General features: G+C 43.1%; 1 protein-coding gene across 1 annotated transcript in view; it reads left to right on the top strand.

Annotated features, from left to right (window-relative positions):
- NUDCD3 (NudC domain containing 3) overlaps positions 1-18,995 on the top strand; it is a 79,243-nt gene that overhangs the window by 51,553 nt on the left and 8,695 nt on the right. Inside the window, exons 4-5 of the mRNA XM_084803864.1 lie at positions 3,336-3,479; positions 18,016-18,204. Of these exons, the coding sequence (XP_084659990.1) occupies positions 3,336-3,479; positions 18,016-18,204 (333 nt within the window). The remainder of the gene's footprint in view (positions 1-3,335; positions 3,480-18,015; positions 18,205-18,995) is intronic.

Below are 18,995 nucleotides of genomic sequence, written 5' to 3'. Positions count from 1 at the left end.
GAATCTCTGAGACTTTTAGTCTTTTTTTTTTAATGCCATGTTTGCTTCCCCCCTTGAGATGTGCGTCATGAATGACATTAATTTGTGAGGGGGCTAGAAGGGACTATAACTGCATTCTCCTTCACCCTCTGTGATTTCTCTGCAGTTAATTGATCAGCTGAGGAAATTGTGTTTAGGTTGTGAGCTTGCTGTGTGTCAAAGCCGTATGCTCTCCCCACTACTCCCATCCAGGTTAATAGTCTTGGACTCTTCATCCTCTGAGTATATACACAAGATGCATTCAGCTGGAGGGACCTTAGCTATGAATTAGAAGACATTATGAAGCAATTCTGTCTTTAATTCCTTAACGGATTTTCCACTGTAAGGAAAAAGACAGAAGAAGTGGCAGGAAAACACAGGAGGGTTACAAGTGGAAGATGGTGGTGTCTGGAATCTCCCCCCCACACACACACACCGAGTAAAATTCCATGAATGAGGCAGGGTGATGGCACTATAAAAGTCTCATCTGGAGCTACCCATAGTCTGAGTAGCACACAAAAAAGTTGTACACCTTAGTGTGGGGTGGGAAACTACTGGCCCTCCAGATGTTGTTGGATTCCAGCTACCATCAGTCCCAGCTAGTGTGGCCAGTGGTCATGAATGATGTGAGTTATACAACAACAACATTTGCAGGGCCACAGGTTCCCAAGCCTGCTTTAGTTGGAATAACGATGTGTCCTGTTGATTACACTTCTGAGCCCACCATTGCTATTCAGTGCTATGAGCATCACAGTTGGTATAGCCATGACAAGGAGCTGTTATTGATCATGAAGAGCTGTCCTGCATGGTTGTGTCATGCATACCACAGCAGCAGTGAGTGCAGTCTCCCAGTTGGTCAAAAGTCTTTGTGACCTGCAGAAAAGGTTTCTTTATTCTGGTGGCATTTGTTCCTATATAGTGTATATTCTGTATATCAGAAAGATGGCAAATTTCTACTTCGTATGACTACAGCAAAACTGTGGTCAGTTTTACCAGTTTCACTGGCTTACAAAATCAGATAAAATTTTGTAAGCCAGTGAAATGCAAAGCAGAACTTCCTGTGATCGGAGTGGAGTTTCAGTGCTCCTTGTTCATTCTGTATACAGTGTTCTTATTAAATTGATCAGCTGTATTTTTAGAAAGCCATGGCAATGCACAGTAAAATCAGAATTGGGTACACAAAGTAAAATATAACAAAATGATAACATCTGTACCCGTCACCCATTTTCATCCAATATCTTTTCCTCCTTCTGTTCTGCCAGGGCTTCATAGGTTTTTTCAACTTCTTTGACAGCTTAATGTCTTATAAACCAGAAGAAATCAATATGTCACCCACATAGAGGTCTTAAATCATAATTGGTTTTAATTGATTGATTAAAAAATCTTAAATTTTCATTTGAATAAAACATTCGTTCTGAAGAAAACATTATGTTACTGTCGTAGCAGGCACCACCTTAGATGATGCTTTCCCTCTCATGTGAGACAGAATGAGGGATACCTCTTCTAAGAATATTTTTGTTAGTACTATATTCTGGATGAATAGTCTAGTTTTCCATTTCATACTTGGCTGTCTATTGTTGCATGAGGTATTAACTTCATCTACACCTTATCTGTTAAAAGTGTTCCTTTTTTATTTAGTTTTTTGCATTTACCAAATGCAGTTATGGCAGTTTCTTACTAAAGTACCTTCCCCCTCTGTTTACTTCCTACTCTGAGAGGATGAATCACTAAGCCTGCAATCCTATACGCAGTTAGCTGGGAGTGAATTCTTTTGAACTCTGTGGGGCTTACTTCTGAGTAGACATGTGTAAGATTGCACTGTAAAAGTCACCTAAGTAATGGATAATGCACAAACATTTCAAGTGAGAACCTCAAAGCCAAAGTCTGGGAAAACATGTAGGTGGATTTGTTGGCAAATAATCTCTCCCCTGCTTTTAAATGCCTCTTTTTGTTTTTCAAGATGAGACATTCTCTCAGATATGGAATTCAACAGAGTCAATTGCTCTCTTTTCTCCCCATGCCCCCAATTTTAAGTCTAGAAAAACAGAATATACAATATCTATAATATGGTAGCCTGCCTCACGGATGTGTCTTTGCCCCCTTGACAAGCAACACATCCCATACACCATATACCTGAATGTATCTGCCATATGGTTAGCACTGCTGTTGTGTGCTAGGAAGCTGGTCTCCCCAGGGAGGGAGTTGCTTGCAGTAAAACCTTTCTCCTCTCCCCCCTCCCCCACAACGTGCTGAATCAAAGAACAGAATCCTGTTTACTTGCTTTGATTTTCCACTTAACTAAACTTAGACTTGGCTTTAGAAACTGCAGCTGTAAAAATGGATGTCCTACACCAGGCATACATGTGTCTTCCTTCTCCCAGTGAAATGAAGCAACCCCTTCCCCCACACATAACCTGACCCATTCTATAGATATAAATAATTACAGATTTACAGCTTGTGGTGAAGATCATAGGACCTCTGGATCTGAAGCTTGTAGCCATGGAAAAAAGAACACTTTTCAGGCTTTTCTTTGAAATCTACACTCTGTTTGGTGTGTTGTGAACAGAAGAATTTCATTGGCAGATACACACACACACACACACACACACACATCTCTCTCTATATATATGGCCACTAGTAATCTTCAGAGACTTTTCTTTGTCCCAGTTCATTGCCTTGATCAGGGCTGCTCAGTATCTGGGAAGGATAATGAGAATCCCTACTTGACTATGGATTTCTATTAAATAGAAAGCTTAGTGTGTCATCTGAACCAGGATTATTGACTTGTTTTGCCCCTTATAAGCTAGGATTCATTAACCAAGAACAAACCCTGGTTTGCAATCCTGACTTGTAAGGCACGCAACAAGCCAAGGATCCCAGTTTGGACAATCCCTTTGGTGGGGAGAATGAATTGGGGAGCAAACAGGCTGCGTGCATCAACATGCACGGTAACCTCACTCACAGTAAGCCAGGATTCTCTGGAATTCTGGCTTACCATTGTGTGTTAACACAGCCATTTAAACTTGTGTTTACTTTTATTTTTTGGAAGCTGCCCCAGGAGCTTTATTGCAAACTGAAGGGTGAGGTAACAAATGCTATATATTACTTACACACACACACACACACACACACATATATATATATATATATATAAAATATATAAATTTTATATATGTATGTATGTATGTATGAATGACACACCTCCTTACTTTCCTCTGTTCTGCATTGTGATTGTATTCCAGTCCTATGTCCTAACCCAGGAAAGAGCAGCAAGGGGTGAAATGGCCTTGTTAATTTTCTTGTCTGTATCTTTTCAGGTTTCTGTGGACATTGGCAGTAGTTCAATTTGTGTGGCAGTGGTGGAGGGAAATGGACATCGCGTGCTCATGGAAGGCACCCTTACCCACAAGATCAACACTGAGAGCTCTGTCTGGAGTCTGGAACCAGGAAAGTGTATCCTCGTAAGCACTGTCTTGCCTTTTTTCTCTGAATGTGTGTGCAGGCGCACATGCACACTCTACATACGTGTTTTCAGAAGGCTTTGAGCTTTAACTGCTTCTAGGTTGATATGGGAAGGCCAAGGTTTTCTTCTTCAAGACTGTAAGGGAGGCATCGCTTAGCTCTGCTATGCAGATCACAAGTTAACTGCACAGATCAGTCCGTATATTTATTATTTTACATGTGATATTCTGTTTTTCTTCAATGGAACTCAAGGTACTATATGTAGGTTTTCCATGTGGTCTCCCATCAAGGCACTAACCAGACCCTGACCTGTTTAGCTTCAGTAGAGTTGCTATACCATATGACTTTGGATTATATGTTTCCCTGTGCTTTGGTTCAGTCTTTTCCCTTCTGGTTCTTACATCAATCCTCATTCTCCACTCCATTGCTGGTGCCCTTACATTCATCTCCCTTTCTAAGGCCTTGAAGTTCACTGGGTGATTTTGGGCCCCTGTCTGTCTCTCAGCCTAACTACTCCACAGGGTTGTTATGAATATAAAAAGGGTTGGGGCATTGGGAAAGGACAAATGTCCTTCCTCCCCTTTGGAGGAAGGGGAAGAAAAAACTGTAGTAAATCAATAATAAAAATACTTCTGCTTTAGTATATAGATGGCCTGAAGGGGAGATGGGAGTAGAAGAACCAACTTTTTTCCAATGTACAAAAGACCCTCTGTTTGGGCATAGGTAAAGAGGAACATAGGAAACTGTCTTATACCAAGTTAGACCATTGGTCCATTTAACTCAGCATTGCCTACTCTGGAAGCAGCTCTCCAGGGTTTCAGACAGGGATCTTTCCCAACCCTATCGGGACTTGCTGGAGTTGCATGCAAACCATGTGCTCTACCCCTTGTATTGGCCCCAGGAGCATAGCCAAGTCATTTGTAGTGTTAGAGGGGCCTAGAGATCCATAATGCTTGCTCATTATTGGTGCAATTCCCATGCTAGTAAGCCTCTGAGCATGTGCAGATGAGTCAAAAGGCTGATAACAGCCTTCTCAGGACATTCCTTGCTAATAAGGAGAATGTCTTATCACTGATGTGCCTGAGAAGCAGAGTTTGTTTATCTTAAAGCTACAGGTGGCTGTGCTGAGAACCTAGTGCTGTTAGTCCATGCTAGGAATGCACGCTAGGGGGCACTTGCTGCTGTTATGCTGCTTATTGCTAACATGTATTGTATAAAACCCATTGTACCCCATGGCTCTTGGTTCAGAGAAGCTGTCTGATCCAACCATTGGGTACGCCTGTGTGCTGTAAGTTACTCAGTAAAGTAGTCCTTGTAAGTAGACCTTTGAATCTGATATATCACTATCTTGGCACCTCTAACTTAAGAGTTCAACACCCACAGCTGGGGCGATACACCCCTGAGCTACAGCCTCCCACCCTGCAAGGCACTTGTAGTTTATTCTCATGTGTCCCAAGCATCCAGGCAAATAGCTGCTTACAAGCCTGGCCTACTAGGCAATCATTTAGCCTATATTTGTAACACTTGTGGCAGGCTTGTGGCTTCCAGATAAAACCCTGAAGCCAGGGAAGGTTATATAAATGTAACACCATCAATGTGCATGGAGCTTTACAGAGTAAAAACGTGAAGAAAAATCCCTGTGCTGAAGAGGTCACTATCTAAAATAGTACAGAAGGAAGGGTTTAGAAAAAGAGAGATCTGAGATAACCAAGAAAGAATATCCATTCAGCTCAATTCCACATATTTAGGCTTAGTTTCATTTGGGGATGAGGACTAAGGAGTTGTGGCCAAAGGCATCATGGAAAAAGTGGGTTTAGGGGAGGGATTTGAAAGGGGAGAGAGATGAATAGCATCATTAAGGTGTTCTGGGAGTTGCAGGAATAAGGGGCAACAAATGAGAGACAGTGTTGTCATTTGTGGTTCTTTCTCACTTATATTTGGGATTCCTCCTATATTCTCATAAGTGTTTTGTGTGCACTCCTTATATGTACAGGTCACTATTGCAAATTTTGCTGGAGAAGAAAGCTTGTATGGCTCTGTTAATAAATTTGAATTTAATGAGCAGTAGTTGGTACTAATGGCAGGTGCTGCAGCAATCCTGATCGGCTGTTCTGAGCTCTGCTATGCTTTTTTCCTTCCCAAGTGATAATTAGGCAATAGCTGAAGCCTTAGCCAACTGGCACTTGATTCCACATGCTGCTCAAATGGTCTTTACATGTTATCACATTTTCAGTGTGATGCAAATGTTACGGAGGCCTGAACATTGGTTCTTGCAGGCCTTGTCCACTTGGCATTTGTCCGTATCTGGATCTAATCTGTTCAAATCTCAGAATGGCTTCAGGTAATGTAGATTCGTTTGCAGGTGCTGGTTTGTGCCAACGTTATAGGAAAGATAATTTTTCTGATCAATTACTCTCGTTGAGCCCTCTTAGTTTTGGAATAGTACTAGCATGAGGCAAGTTTATTGCCTTCCTTTAACATCTTCTACCTTAAACTCATTTTCAGATAAGAGTATATATACAGCAGTGTGGTCAGTCAGGGCTCGTGAAAGAAACTTTGCCTAAAATCGGATTTCAACCTAGTGACAGGATTTCAACCTAGTGTTGCAGGATTGGGGTGTTTTTTTGTGGTGGGTGGGGGGATTTCATATAATTATATTTCGCATGTAGCAATGCATTGGCAAGTTACACTGTAGTGTTCCAATGATGTCATCTATTTATTATTGGTAGCTGTTCAGGCATTCTTGTAATGTACTAGTTGTGTTGTGCTTTGCCACTGAGTATGTGTCTGCCCATACATTTAATTTGCAAATGATACCTCCGGGAAGATAGGCAAGAAACCAGGAGTTGGCTTCAGATGTTGACTCTTCACTCCTGTGGTTGTTGTGGTGATTGCAAATTGAGAATTTAGTAAAACCTAGCACATGTATGGAGATGCTTTCATCGCCATATACTTATGTGGCGACTAGTACTGTGTGATAGAAAGAAATGTCGTAAAGGTATGCGGATAACCTTCTAGAGTGCATGCCATTATATAAAGTATTGGCAAAATGTCAGCACTGCTGCAGACATTCTAAGACCCTTGCTTATGTGATTTAAATCAAGTGAGTAATGCTTGCTAGTTTCTTTAGGGAACTGTTGCTAATGTCACTCTGAAGGTTCCAGGTTCTCTAGAGAACTAGCATCTTTTAATGCCTTGAGCATCACTCTACTGCTTTTATCCTACCCTGATTCAGCTGCCCTTTTCTCCAGCCCTAGATTTGGCATAGTAGGCTACCATGCTCCTGGTTGAGTGGTAGCTGACTTGCCACCATTTCTTTTATTACCGAATTACCAAAAAGTTGACTGACTGATTTGCCATCTCCCAGTTATTGTTTAAGGGCTGGGAACTGTCTCTTAGTCTTGCTATAGTGTGAGTCTTCTCCAGATGTTGGGCTAGTTTGCATGATCTAACAGCCCACCGTGGCTTATTTAAGCCACAGTGGGCTGCAGTGCAAGCTGGCAGCCATTTGTAATATTCAAGCCACATCTTGTCATGTTGACTGAACCTGGGGGACCATGGGTTATGCGAGGGTTAAACAACCCTCACATAGCCCAACAACAAACCTAGAATTATGCAAGAGTTGTTTAACCCTCATATAAGCCACGGTGCCCAGATTTGGATGACACGACAAGCCACAGTCACAGCTTGAATATTCAAAAACTGCCCAGCACATGCTGCAGCTCACCAGCGGTGATCATGTGAACTGGGTCACTATGTAGATGTTTCCAAGTTGTTTTCTTGGCTACTATGTGGTCTACAAACCTGGCTGTTTCCTTTTAAAGTTTATTGTATTTATTTTAGTGGATTTGTTTCCTGCTTCTCAACTGAACTAAAATGGGTCATGAAGTTAATAAAATGTAATTAATGTTTTAAAAGCCATATACTTGAAATAAAACAAAAGCAGCAAGAACAAGTGCCTGGTATTGTCTTTATCTGCCTCCCTTCTTCCATCTCTCTCTCTCCTGGATTCCTTCCCACATGTTGGGGGAGTGGACAGTCCAGCTGGAGTAGTACTTGGTATAGTTTTCCTCCATCCTTCTCCTAGGTTCAGAGTTGAAATGCATGGTGCCATATTCTACACCAGATTCCATGCTTGTGAGTGACCTTGTGAATGACTGGAACACTCATAGGCCTGATTTCTTTCGGATTTGCTCATTAATAAATACTTTGGCATTTAGAATTCTTACGTGAAGAATGGCTAAGCAGTTGAACAGTGGGGAACAGCAGGAAAGCTCCTTCACCACCAAGGTTTCAAAGTTGTTCTCTTATTGGCTTCACCACTGGTTTTAAAGTTCAGGCACTCAAGACCAGGAGACACCTAGAACTGCAGTGAAGCTTGCTTTTTTTAAGTCTCCAAAGTAGTCTTGGTGCTGTTCTCTGACATGATGAATGCCCTATTAGACAGGAAAGAAGCAATACAAACCCAGAGATATCGCAAGAGGAAATTGCACTTCTTGAATTGTTTAGAGTAGTGCCACTCTTCCAAAAACAAAGGCCAAGGAAGCATGAAGAACTTCTCCATACTCCTGGCCCTGTATGTAATACTTTTGTGTTCGACCCTTCTCCATTACACTTGTTAGTGTGTCAAAGAGTGAGATTAAAATAGAGTCACAGGAGCTGTTTTTAGAAACCTGTGCTGGGTGTTGGGCACAACACTTTGTTTCCCCCTTTTCAAGCTCACAGTAACAACTTGCCTGGTTTTGCTATAATCCTGTTTAGAATTGATATGAGGAGCTTCCTCCCTGCCTTATGGTACAAAGTCAGCTGCATCACAGTCAAGTTTTTGGGGAGGAACCCCAAAAGGAAATAGAGTGTGGAAGCTTGAGCATTTAGTTGTTTCATGATGCTGAGTGAATATTTGGTTTTAGGAAAAACTTAATTTGAAATCTTTCCAAACAATCTCTTTGGAAATTCATGCACGATGTGTCACATTATTGTCATCTTCTGGAAATAATCTAAATAATCCATCCTATGCACTATATATTTGCTTTGAGAGGAGTGATTTGACAGGATGATTATGGGCAGTGTCTGTGAGTAAAAACAAGTTATGCAAGTTCTTCATATTTATAGAAGTATATGAATTGAGGAAAAAGCTGAGAGGAAGCAAGGTTGCTATCCAGATTATTTTTCAGCATTCAAAACCATGTAATCAAGAAATGTGAAAGAAGCCATCTCTTGCTATTTGGTTGAAATTGGCCTGGTTTACATGTAACCCTGGGTTTATGTACTCTCCTCTCCTGTTCCTTCCTCCTTTAGCATGCTCTAATTCAGTTATTTCCTCTGAAGCACAAACTGTCGTTCGGTTTGCAAATCCGAATTGGTTTGTGGGGTTGGTTCATACACACACATACACACATTATATCTCTGATTTGTCCTCAGATATATAACAGCAAACAATGGTTTGTATTACAGAAGGAGAAAAAAAATCCAAAGGTCAGAGTAGGGTGGGATCAACTAAAATGTCACAAAATAGTAATCAAGCTTTCAGGTTCTCCATAACCCTTCTTCAGGCTGGATGTAAACAAAATGGGAGGTGGAAGGAAAATTGGGCGTATCTTGGAACCCCAAAGTTTGCTGTTTATAAGAGTCTCATGATGGAATGCAGCAAGTGTTAGGCAGACTTAATTTAGTCTCTGCTAGGTGCAAAACAATTCCATCATGCAGAGGTGGCTGGGACCAAGAAATAACCTTGGCTGTTCCCCCATATTTTGAAAATATAAAACTTAGCAGTTGGTCAGATCAGTATAGATCAAAACATATGTATCCCTGGCAAAGCAGAGAGCAGAAGAGAAACATGGTGGTCTTTATTAGCAAAACAGAAGATTAATTTTAGGGGGTATGCTAAAAATGAGGATGGTAAATTAGTCTAGATCTGGTCTATGACATTCAATGATAATCCATTCTGTCTAATTTCTGCATCAGTCTGACTTTCTTGTAAAAACCCCGTGAAAATTCAAATTTATTTTTGTACGCAACCTTCCCTAACATACACATTTTGGGCACAGCTTTCCCTAATATGTACTGCAATTTTTGAGCCAAGAATTGCGCCACAAAATTCAGAGAAGTTATTGGACAAGGATAACTGTGTTCCTATCCACATGTTAATCCAGGAAGTGCAAGTTAGGTTAGTCATCTTAAAAGTACAGACCAAACAAAATTCTCCTTTATCCCTGATTTGAAGCCAATCAGGTAATATTACCTAGTGGTTGGAGTACGCCCCCACACACATTCAAGTCCTGTTTTCAAGTAGTAGGAGACCATCTTTCTCCAGTTTTAATATCCCAATTCTGGATGCCTAAAAGAGGTAGTCATTAATTGAATTGGAGCATGCGAGAGAAGAGGGGGGAGTATGCAAGCATAAGGCTTGTTTGCAGAGTGCCAAACCATCTTGTGCTACAGATGGGATGGTGCGTTATTTGATTGGAATGGTGACAGCACGAGCCTAACTTTTTCACAATGCTGCATTGCCAACTTCTGCTTTTGACAATCCGTTCAATGTAATTAGTGGTTCAGCTATTGGGGCACTTCAGCAAAAGTGCACTATATTACATGTGAACTATTGTGAACTTTCAGAGAAAAAGAAAAAAAATGTCTCAGAATTCCTTCAAATTACAGTTTAATTCTAGGTGTGGAATTGACCTGCAAACATGCAGGCTGGCAGAGTATAAATCATAGGGCCGGGTAGGTGAAAGGCATAGTAATAGTAACACATATTTGATGAGTCAGTTATCAATTCTATGATTGGATAGAGTCTGGATTTTGAAAAATAATTGACTCCATCACCAAAGTCAGCGGAAGAGGGCACTGCTGCAGTTTTATCTAAAATGTGTAAGTTATTCAGAACTTTTATTTGTAACTTAACCAAATCCATTCTGCGCTTCCCTCTCCCTGTTCCACAGCTTCTCCGCTATTCTCCTGTAGCACTCCGTTTCTGCTTCCTGCTCATGGGATACATCTCTCTGTCTTTGTGAGGGTCTGCACTTACAATAATACTGAACTCTGAGAGTGATGTGAGCTTGTGTGTGCATGCACCCCTCCATCAGATGCCTCTTCCTTTTCACCACAGATAATCTGGTACGTTCAGAATTTTGCAAAAAACACTATATTTGTGGCTAAACCATGAATCAGGAAGTTCTTTGTTCAAATCTCATCTCTGCCATGAACACATGAGCTAGACTTTGGCATGGAATGTTCATGAACATGCCAGCTACTCAGGGAACAAAACTGTCACAGTATTTGAAGTTCTGTATTCATGAGGTAAAGGAAACTTGTGCATTTGACTGGGGTTATACTTCACAGAGGCCCTAGGGGAAGGAGTCACTTTGTGGGGCAGGCTGAGAAGAATGCTGAGAGATAGAGAAGCTAAGGAACAGGGAGTGCAAAGTTAAGATGGGTGAACGAGGGATGCAGAGTAGGCAATGAACTGAAAAATAAGCATCCAAGGAAATGGTGGATTGAAGTAGGAAAGGATAAAGAAAGGACATCATGATTAGAGGGGAACCTGAAAAACTTCAGTGCATTTAAGGTCAGGTAGGGATGTCTGCTTGTGGTAGAACGAAAATGGAAGCACTAGGGAGGCTGGTCAAGAAACAGACTGGCTAAATGAGAGCTAGTGTGGTGTAGTGGTTAGAGTGTCAGACTAGGACCAGAGAGAGCCAGGTTGAAATGACTACTCAGCCATGAAGCTCCCTGGGTGATTTTAGGCCCAACACTATCTCTCAACCTAACTTATCTCACAGAGTTGTTGTCAAGGTAAAATAGGGCAGGGTTAGGGCTGCATTAGCACATAATACTAAACCATGGTTTAGTGTTATGAGAACGACCTGCAGTGAACTTTGAGCTAGCATGCTGCCCCTCTTCCCTCATCTCCTCTGGCACGACCACAAGGAGATAGGAAGTTTCCACTTCTGTTTCAGACTAACCACAGGTTCATGTTATGTCCAAACCCTAAACAGCGATTAATCTTAACTATTGTCAGGGTTGGATCTGAGCCCATAGAGTCCCAAAGCAGCTCTGATTCTGAGGAAGAGATATAATCCGTGGGAAAGGAACCCGCTCGCTTTTCAGAGGCGCAGCTGGAGGGAGAACCCTCCCACTCACATTCCTGGGAGCGACAGTGGCATGGAGAGGGAGGGACAACTTCAGCTTCTAGATGCGAGGCGCAGGCGCAGAGACAAGCAAAAGGTTGCAGGTGCCGAGAGGAGGCGCTCAGCCTGACTGGCACGACGACAACAGCTGTGCCCTGAGGCCCCACAGGATGGGGGGGGGACTCTCCCCTCCTACTCCTTAAGTTCAGAGACTTGCTGTGCTTTTCTCTAAACGGAGACCAATTGACGTCCTATTCTTAGATTCCCCTGGTAGGCTGCTCCTTTGTATTTCCACTTAGTCTCAGACAATTAGCATCTGTAAGCTTCATTAGGTTGAATGGAAATGAAGCCTTGGAAAGGAGCCCTTTTGTCTGCGTGTTTCTGGCTACTGGAGGATTTCAGAAGGCAGCAGGGGCATTCCTAACAACTATGATTTGAAAGAAGCCAGATTCCTAAACTGTGGTTTGAAGTAGCCTTGTTTCAACAAATCATAATTAAAAGTAACCACACTTTGTCCAGGTTCAGACATCATGATAAGCTATGGTTAATCTATAGTGGAAGTGAAAGTTTCCAACTTCTCTTTGTAGCTATGGCACCGAGAAGTTGGGGAGTGTGGGAGCTTGAAGCTCACTGTGGTTTGTCCCCATAATGCTAAATCATAGTTTAGTGTTACGTGTGAGTGCAGCCATCTGTTTCTTGGTGTCAATTTAAATGGTTTGTTTTTCAGTGTAAAAACAAGAGGCATATATGCTACTTCCAGGCTCACAGCCAGTGTGCCAGTGAATACTACATGCTGGGAGCAACAATGGGAGAAGGCTGTTGCTCTCATCCCCTGCTTGTGGGCTTCTCAGAGGCATCTGATTGGACAGTGTGTATCAGACCAAGACCCATCAAGGCCATTTTTTCCTAGCCTTGGGTCCTCAGATGTTATTGGACCACAACTCCAATCATTGTTAGCCATGGTGGCTGGAGATGATAGCTGTCAGGATTCCTTTTGCCCCCACTTTACTTCAAACACTGAAACATACACAGACAAGAGGCTTCAGTCTATAGCTTTTAATCTGTTACTTCACAGGGTCATACAGATGCAAATTCTCAGTGACTCTCAATCTACAAGGAATGCTTTCAGGGGGTTCAAAAAGTAGTTATGAAAGTTGTCTGCTGTTTGAAGAGGAAGGCGGTCTCACTAGCCTAACTTAAGGAGGGGAGGTTCATCTCTTCTCATGAGGCTTCCAAGCGCAGCTTTTCAGGCAAGGCCAAACGGGTAGACCGTCTAAGTTCCGCCCCTGCCTTCTGTCTCTTTGCTCTGTGCCTGCGCCTGGCGTCTATTAGATCAGACTCCCCAAACCCTGCCTCCCCCTGTTCACTGTCTCTCATGGGGTGTGTGTGTGCGTGTGTGTGTGTGAAGAAAGACCCTCATCCTCAGCCAACTAGACCTTTGTAACCTGAGAAGCCAACTTAATCATGTCTAAACTAACTTAAAAAAACACCTCCCACATATCTAACAGTTCTCCTTCAAAATCTGAACTACTATTCCACTCGCTGCACTCAGAAAAACCCCTGACAATAGGAGTTGTAGTCCAGCAACATCTGGGGACTCAAGTTTGGGAAAGGCTGATTTAGGACATCATCCTGTTTCCCATAGTGGCCACCTGGATGCCCCCAAGCAGCAAATAAAGTGGGATATGAAGGCAATAACCCTCTCCTGTTTAGATATTTGTCCTTTGAAGATGGCAGTTTCGTTTAGCCACCATGACTACTAGCCATTGATAGGCAAATTCATGGTGGGTAGGTCTAATCCCTTTTTCAAGCAATCTAAGCCAGTGGCCATCACCACACTGTGTGCCAGTGAATTCCATAAATGAACTACACACTGGCCTGGTTCATATGATATGGGGGTGGTTAATAAGCCATGCTCGTAGTTGTGTGCCGGCTAATTTTCCTAATTACCCTTGCCAGGTACAAGGATAATTACCCTTGTTGTGAGTGACGTCCAAACTTGGTGAGTGTGTCTTGTTGGGGTGGTTTACAAACCACTCAGAACCCATGGCCTGTTTCAGGATTGTGCCACCCTTGCCAGGTTTGGATGACATTAGAAGCTGGGGGGGCAAGGGGGCGGGGTGTAAACCAGCAACCTGATGCCTATTAGCGCCGCAACCCACCATGGCTTAAATAAGCCATGGTGGACTGCAGTGATGGTGTGAACCAGGTCATTGTATAAAGAAGTACTTCCTTTTGTCTGTTCTCAATCTCCTGCCAATCCATTTCACTGGTTGACCCAAAGTTCTAGTGTTATGAGTGGGGAAGGAAGACTTCTGTCTGTCCACTTTCCCAACTTCCTCTATTTTTTTGATAAATTGAAAAGCTCCAGATGCTTTAGTCTTTCCTCATAGGGGAGATGTTCTGAACTCTTGCTCAATTTGGTTTTCCAGTTTTGGCTTTGCACTTCTTTTGAGATGGGATGGCCCAAACTATACTCAATATTCTAAATGTGACCACACCATACGTTGTATAACGGCATTACGATACTGCCAGTTTTATAGGGCTCCTGAAGACTTAAGATCCCAGAGAAAATGTGTATGTTGCAGGTTAGAAGCCAGGACCGCCTCAAAGATGATTGACCTTGCATGGCCTTGTAGGCCCCTTCCAGCCCTACTATTCTATGATTCTATGACTGAGATTTTGGGAGTATTTTATCTTACGTTTTTAGGTCCTTCTGAAATAAGCAACAACTCCTCCTGTCCCCTTGTTTCCCTGAAGCTCCCCAGAGGCAAACTGTTCTCCCTCGAGCTTCATTCTTCCACAACTGGATCCTCTCCATTCTGGCATGTCATTTCACCTCTTTCTTTGAGGTGCAATGATAATGTAGGTGCCTTACCACCCATTAAGTTCTCCTACATCTTCAATTTCAGTTTGGGTGGTTGTGGTTCATCTTCTCTCTCTCTTTTTTTAAAGAAGTAAGTTGTTTAAGTGATGCAAATGTGTGCACTTGCTTCTTTTTTTCACCTTCTTCTTGTAGCATATGGAATTTGTGACTCCCACCCCCTCGCAGTCTCCCGAAGAGCAATTTTCTCTTCTTGCCATACTTCGTCTGAAGTGACTTTCTTTGTTGTCACGGAACAGATTCTTGCATCCCTAGGTGCATGCAGGCCATGCAGCCCCATCAAGCAGGGGTGGCAGCTAAATGTGTAACCTGTTTTATCTGCATTCCCTCCCACTCTTCTGTGCTTTAGATGAAACTTGCGAGAGTTTAGCAAGAGCTTCTTTCTAGGCTACTGAAATGTGAAGTTCTGCTCTTCGTGTGTGCAAATTGCTCCATTCCACCAGTGTGCATGGACTGAGATCATCTTAATTTCTCAGTCAAGGTTTTTTCTTCTTTTTTAAAGAACTGTTCTGCTAGATCACACCAAAGGTCCATCTAGTCCAGCAGGTGGCGAGACAAATGCCTCTGGGAAGCTCACTAGAAGGGTACAAAGGCAATAGCCCTCCCCTGTTGTCTGCCCCTAGCATCTGGTAGTTGGAGGTATGCTTACTCTGAACATGGAGGTTTTATTTCACTGCTATGGCTATTAGTTTTATGTCTATCAGTTGTCCAGTAATTTGCCTAATCCTTTTTGGAAAGCAGTCTATAACTGGACATCACTGCATCTTGTGGCAGTTAACTCTCCAACGTTAACTATGTGCTGTCTGATGAAGGACTTTATTTTGTCTTTCCTGATCTGACTGCAAATCAACTTTATTGGGTGACCCTGAGTAGTATGAGGAGAAATTACTTTCCAAAGTGTTCATCACTTTGCAGTCTTCTTACGTTCCTCTAGTCTTTTTCTTTCTACACTGCCCCAAATGCACTTTTCCTCATAGAGAAGGTGCTGCAACCCTTAGATGATCTTAGTTGCTTTTTCTTCACCATTTTCCAGTTCTCTGCTATCCTTTATTAGGTGGCCTAAATACGAGGAGGGTAATGTTACTGACTGAAGCCAGGAGCCAATTGGCTGTGTCCATTTGTAGCTCAATAATAGTTGAAATGCTTGGCCTCCTGCCATAATAATTTATGGCTGTATATTATCTATGCAAATTAATCAGTCTTGAGTTTCTAGGCTATACAGCATGGGGCATGATGTCACTGGGAGCCAATCAAGCTGCTTGGATTGTGTCTCAAGTGCTTGATCATTGTCCAACAGTTAAGATTAGCAAAGCTTATTCAGATGGCGTGCTTGCTGTTAACCTTGTGTTTTCTGGAAACACTGAAAGGTGGTCCTGCAAGAGATTCTGCATCAGGGTAGGCAACCTGGTGTCTTCCAGATGCTTTGGACTACAACTTCCATTAGCCCCAGCCAACATGGCCAGTGGTTAGCGGTTAGGGGAGTTATAGTCCAAAAATCTGAAGGGCAGCAGGCTGTCGAGCCCTGTTCTACATGCTCTAAACCAGGGGTGGGCAACCTTTTTCCTGTCGAGATCCACATTCCCTTGTGGGTAATCTGTTGGGGGCTGAAGCCCGCAGTGGGCAGGCCCAGGGCCAAAAGTCACTAGGTCACCCCTTTTCTCTTTCTCCCTTTTTCTACCAGTTCCACCTCCTTTTCTCTCTCTTCTTCCTCCTCCGGCTCAGTGGGCTTCCAGGAAAGGGGAAGATTGCGCCTGCCAGAGGTCTGAACTGATTGGACACAGAGGGCTTTTGAAATGAGCCTGAGGACTGCATTAAATTGGGCCAAGGGTCGCAGGTTGCCCACCTCTCCTCTGTAGTCTTGGTTTGGTGATTTAGTGGAAGCATGGGGGAAGCCCACCTCTGCCAGCAAAGACAAGGAGGATGCATGCAAGCTGGCATCATGCTAGAAATGCTAATGTCTGCTTGTGCTGGCCTCACAATTGCTCCCATTGACCATACAGATCAGGTAGGATGTCAGTAGAGATGCCGAATTTGCTCTCAAAGCTGTGTGAGGTGCAATAAAATGAATAATACATCTTCCTCTCTTTAGTGATGGCATATGAGGGGCAGCAGTGTCTGCTGGTGTGGTGAAATGTTCTTTTGAGCACTTTTCCTTGTGTAAGTTTGCTGTGCCTTCGCTTGGAAATTTCAGGTATTCAGATGTTCTATGCAGTGAGGAATACAGTGGTCTTCTCTAAAGAGCTATGGCTGAGGGATGTAATTCTGATATTGATCCCCATGTTTAACAATTGGCAATTAACCTCCAAGGCAGTAGGCTCTCCTAAGGCTCCGGTGTTATGCCCACTTTACCTATGAGTAAAACCCATTGAATACAGTCGAACTTACTCTGAAATAAAATGCAGAGGGCTGGGCCGTGCATGTCTAAATGTATTTTAAAACTGGAGCATTCAAAGTTTTGAAATATTCCTCCCATTTTTCAATACCGGGCTCTTGACTGAGCATGAGGTCTACTACTGAGGAATGTGCACTTTTAATTACGTTAGGGAAAAATCCTGTGGCCCCTAGACAGCATCTGAGGGGCCATAGGATATTTCAGATTTCCTGATCCAATGTTAGAGACAGTGCTTAGACCTCATAGGGGGGATCGGAGTGCCGCCCCCCCCTGCAGCCAGTACAGAAAGAACCCCACCAGCTGTTCTCTGAGGTTGGGAACTTGACCTCAGAGAAGGGGAAAAAGGAGCATGGGGGGGGAGACTGGATAGGCCAGGGTATGAATTATCTGGAGGCCTCTCTTCAGCCTTCTTCCCTCCCCCTCCAAAGTGCTCCAGCTACGTGGACAAAAAAGCCCATCTCGTGACAAATGTAGGGTGGGAGGATAGGAAGGCAGCAATTGTCTCTGCTTCTCCTCCCACCCTGCATTGGATGATCATAAGCCTCTGAGTTTGGGGGCTCACAATCATTGACGGTGCAACCCATAGGATTGCACCCTTAGTTTATCGGGGTGGGCAACCCTTTTTCTGTTGAGATCAATTCCTTTGGAGACGATCTGTTGGGGGTTGCAGTGGGCACAGCTGAAGCCAGAGGTGGGCAGAGCCAAAGTGTGTGAGGCCACCCCCTTTTCGCTCTCCCTCTTCCTCTCTGCGAGGGCTTTTGAAATTATGCCCTTGGTTTACATGGTAAAGGAAAATATTTCTCAAGTGTTCCCTTGGACAGCTTATATTTGGGAAGAAATGAAGCGAGGAAACCTGCCTTGGCATCAAGTTTACGTTTGGAACAGTCATGGGTAAGAAGGGAAGAGGTTCATTGGTGAAAGGTTTGGGAAAATTAACAAATGTGTATGATAAATGTGGCTTAGCTATCACAGTTCATGCTAGCACAAGATGGATAATATTAACAGTGATTGCTATGTGGCTTGGGAACAGGCTACCTGCAAGATCGCCTTCCCCCATCTTTCTCTGATCCAAGTCTGGCTGCTGCTGACTGTCTGGCTCTGAGCTAATTCTGCTTCTGTTTTATTCCCAGATTAACCTGAGCAAGGTAGGTGAATACTGGTGGAGTGCCATCCTAGAAGGGGAAGAGCAGATTGACATTGGTAAAATCAATAAGGAACGTTCAATGGCTACAGTGGATGAAGAAGAGCATGCGGTGCTGGACAGGCTATCTTTTGACTACCACCAGAAGCTGCAGGGCAAGCCACAGAGCCACGAGATGGTACGTTTTTTAAAACCCACTGTCCTGCATTAACCTGGGCAATAATTTTGTTTGCTGACTGTACAGTTTCTTGATGCTCACTTTTTTTAACGTGCTTCATGTTGAGGACTACCAATCTGAACTGTTGGATAACAGAAACACTTCCGTTGTTCCGCAAGGACAATTGATAGGTTTAAACAAAATTGGGTGGCTTGATCCTTCAAGGCATTTCCCACTTCCATTCCAGTCTGCTTAGGGAGATGTGAGGCAGATGGATAGATATGCAAGTGCTTGATGCTGAGTGGAGGGGGGGGGGGGAAGAAGTAATAGGCAGAACTCCTAATTACTACTTGAATGATGCAAGATTTGGGGACCACTGTAACTCAGCTCTAGAAAAGCTTTATTCATGGGAATTCAAGAGCAGAGATCCTGAATAGGAAGTGTATGTTGTAGAAGTATTTAAATCAATCTTGTAAATATCTACTTGCCCAATTGCTGCCTCTTTTTACCAGGGGAGGCCACACGTAAGAATCTCCTCCAGGTGACTAGCTTAATGGGGAGTGTTTTTGCCATGTTTTTAAACCAAAACAAAATTAGACTCTAGACTCATTTCCAAGGCTGATTTTCATCCCCCTATTTTTAGCCCGCAAAATGGCATGTAGATGTCCAACATCTGACGTGTAACTTTTCTGAGAGACGTACCAGTTGCATCAGTGCTTCTGGTGTGTTATGGCAGTTGCCAAATTATATTTATGGCCACAATCTTGGAGTGCAGGACTATAGCCAATAAAACTTTGTTCACTGCAAAAGAG

This window comes from Heloderma suspectum, chromosome 6 (assembly GCF_057233095.1).
Source record: "Heloderma suspectum isolate Gila_16-S chromosome 6, 16-S_ref, whole genome shotgun sequence".
Classification (NCBI taxonomy): domain Eukaryota; kingdom Metazoa; phylum Chordata; class Lepidosauria; order Squamata; family Helodermatidae; genus Heloderma; species Heloderma suspectum.
This window is presented reverse-complemented; position numbering and strand designations above follow the sequence as displayed.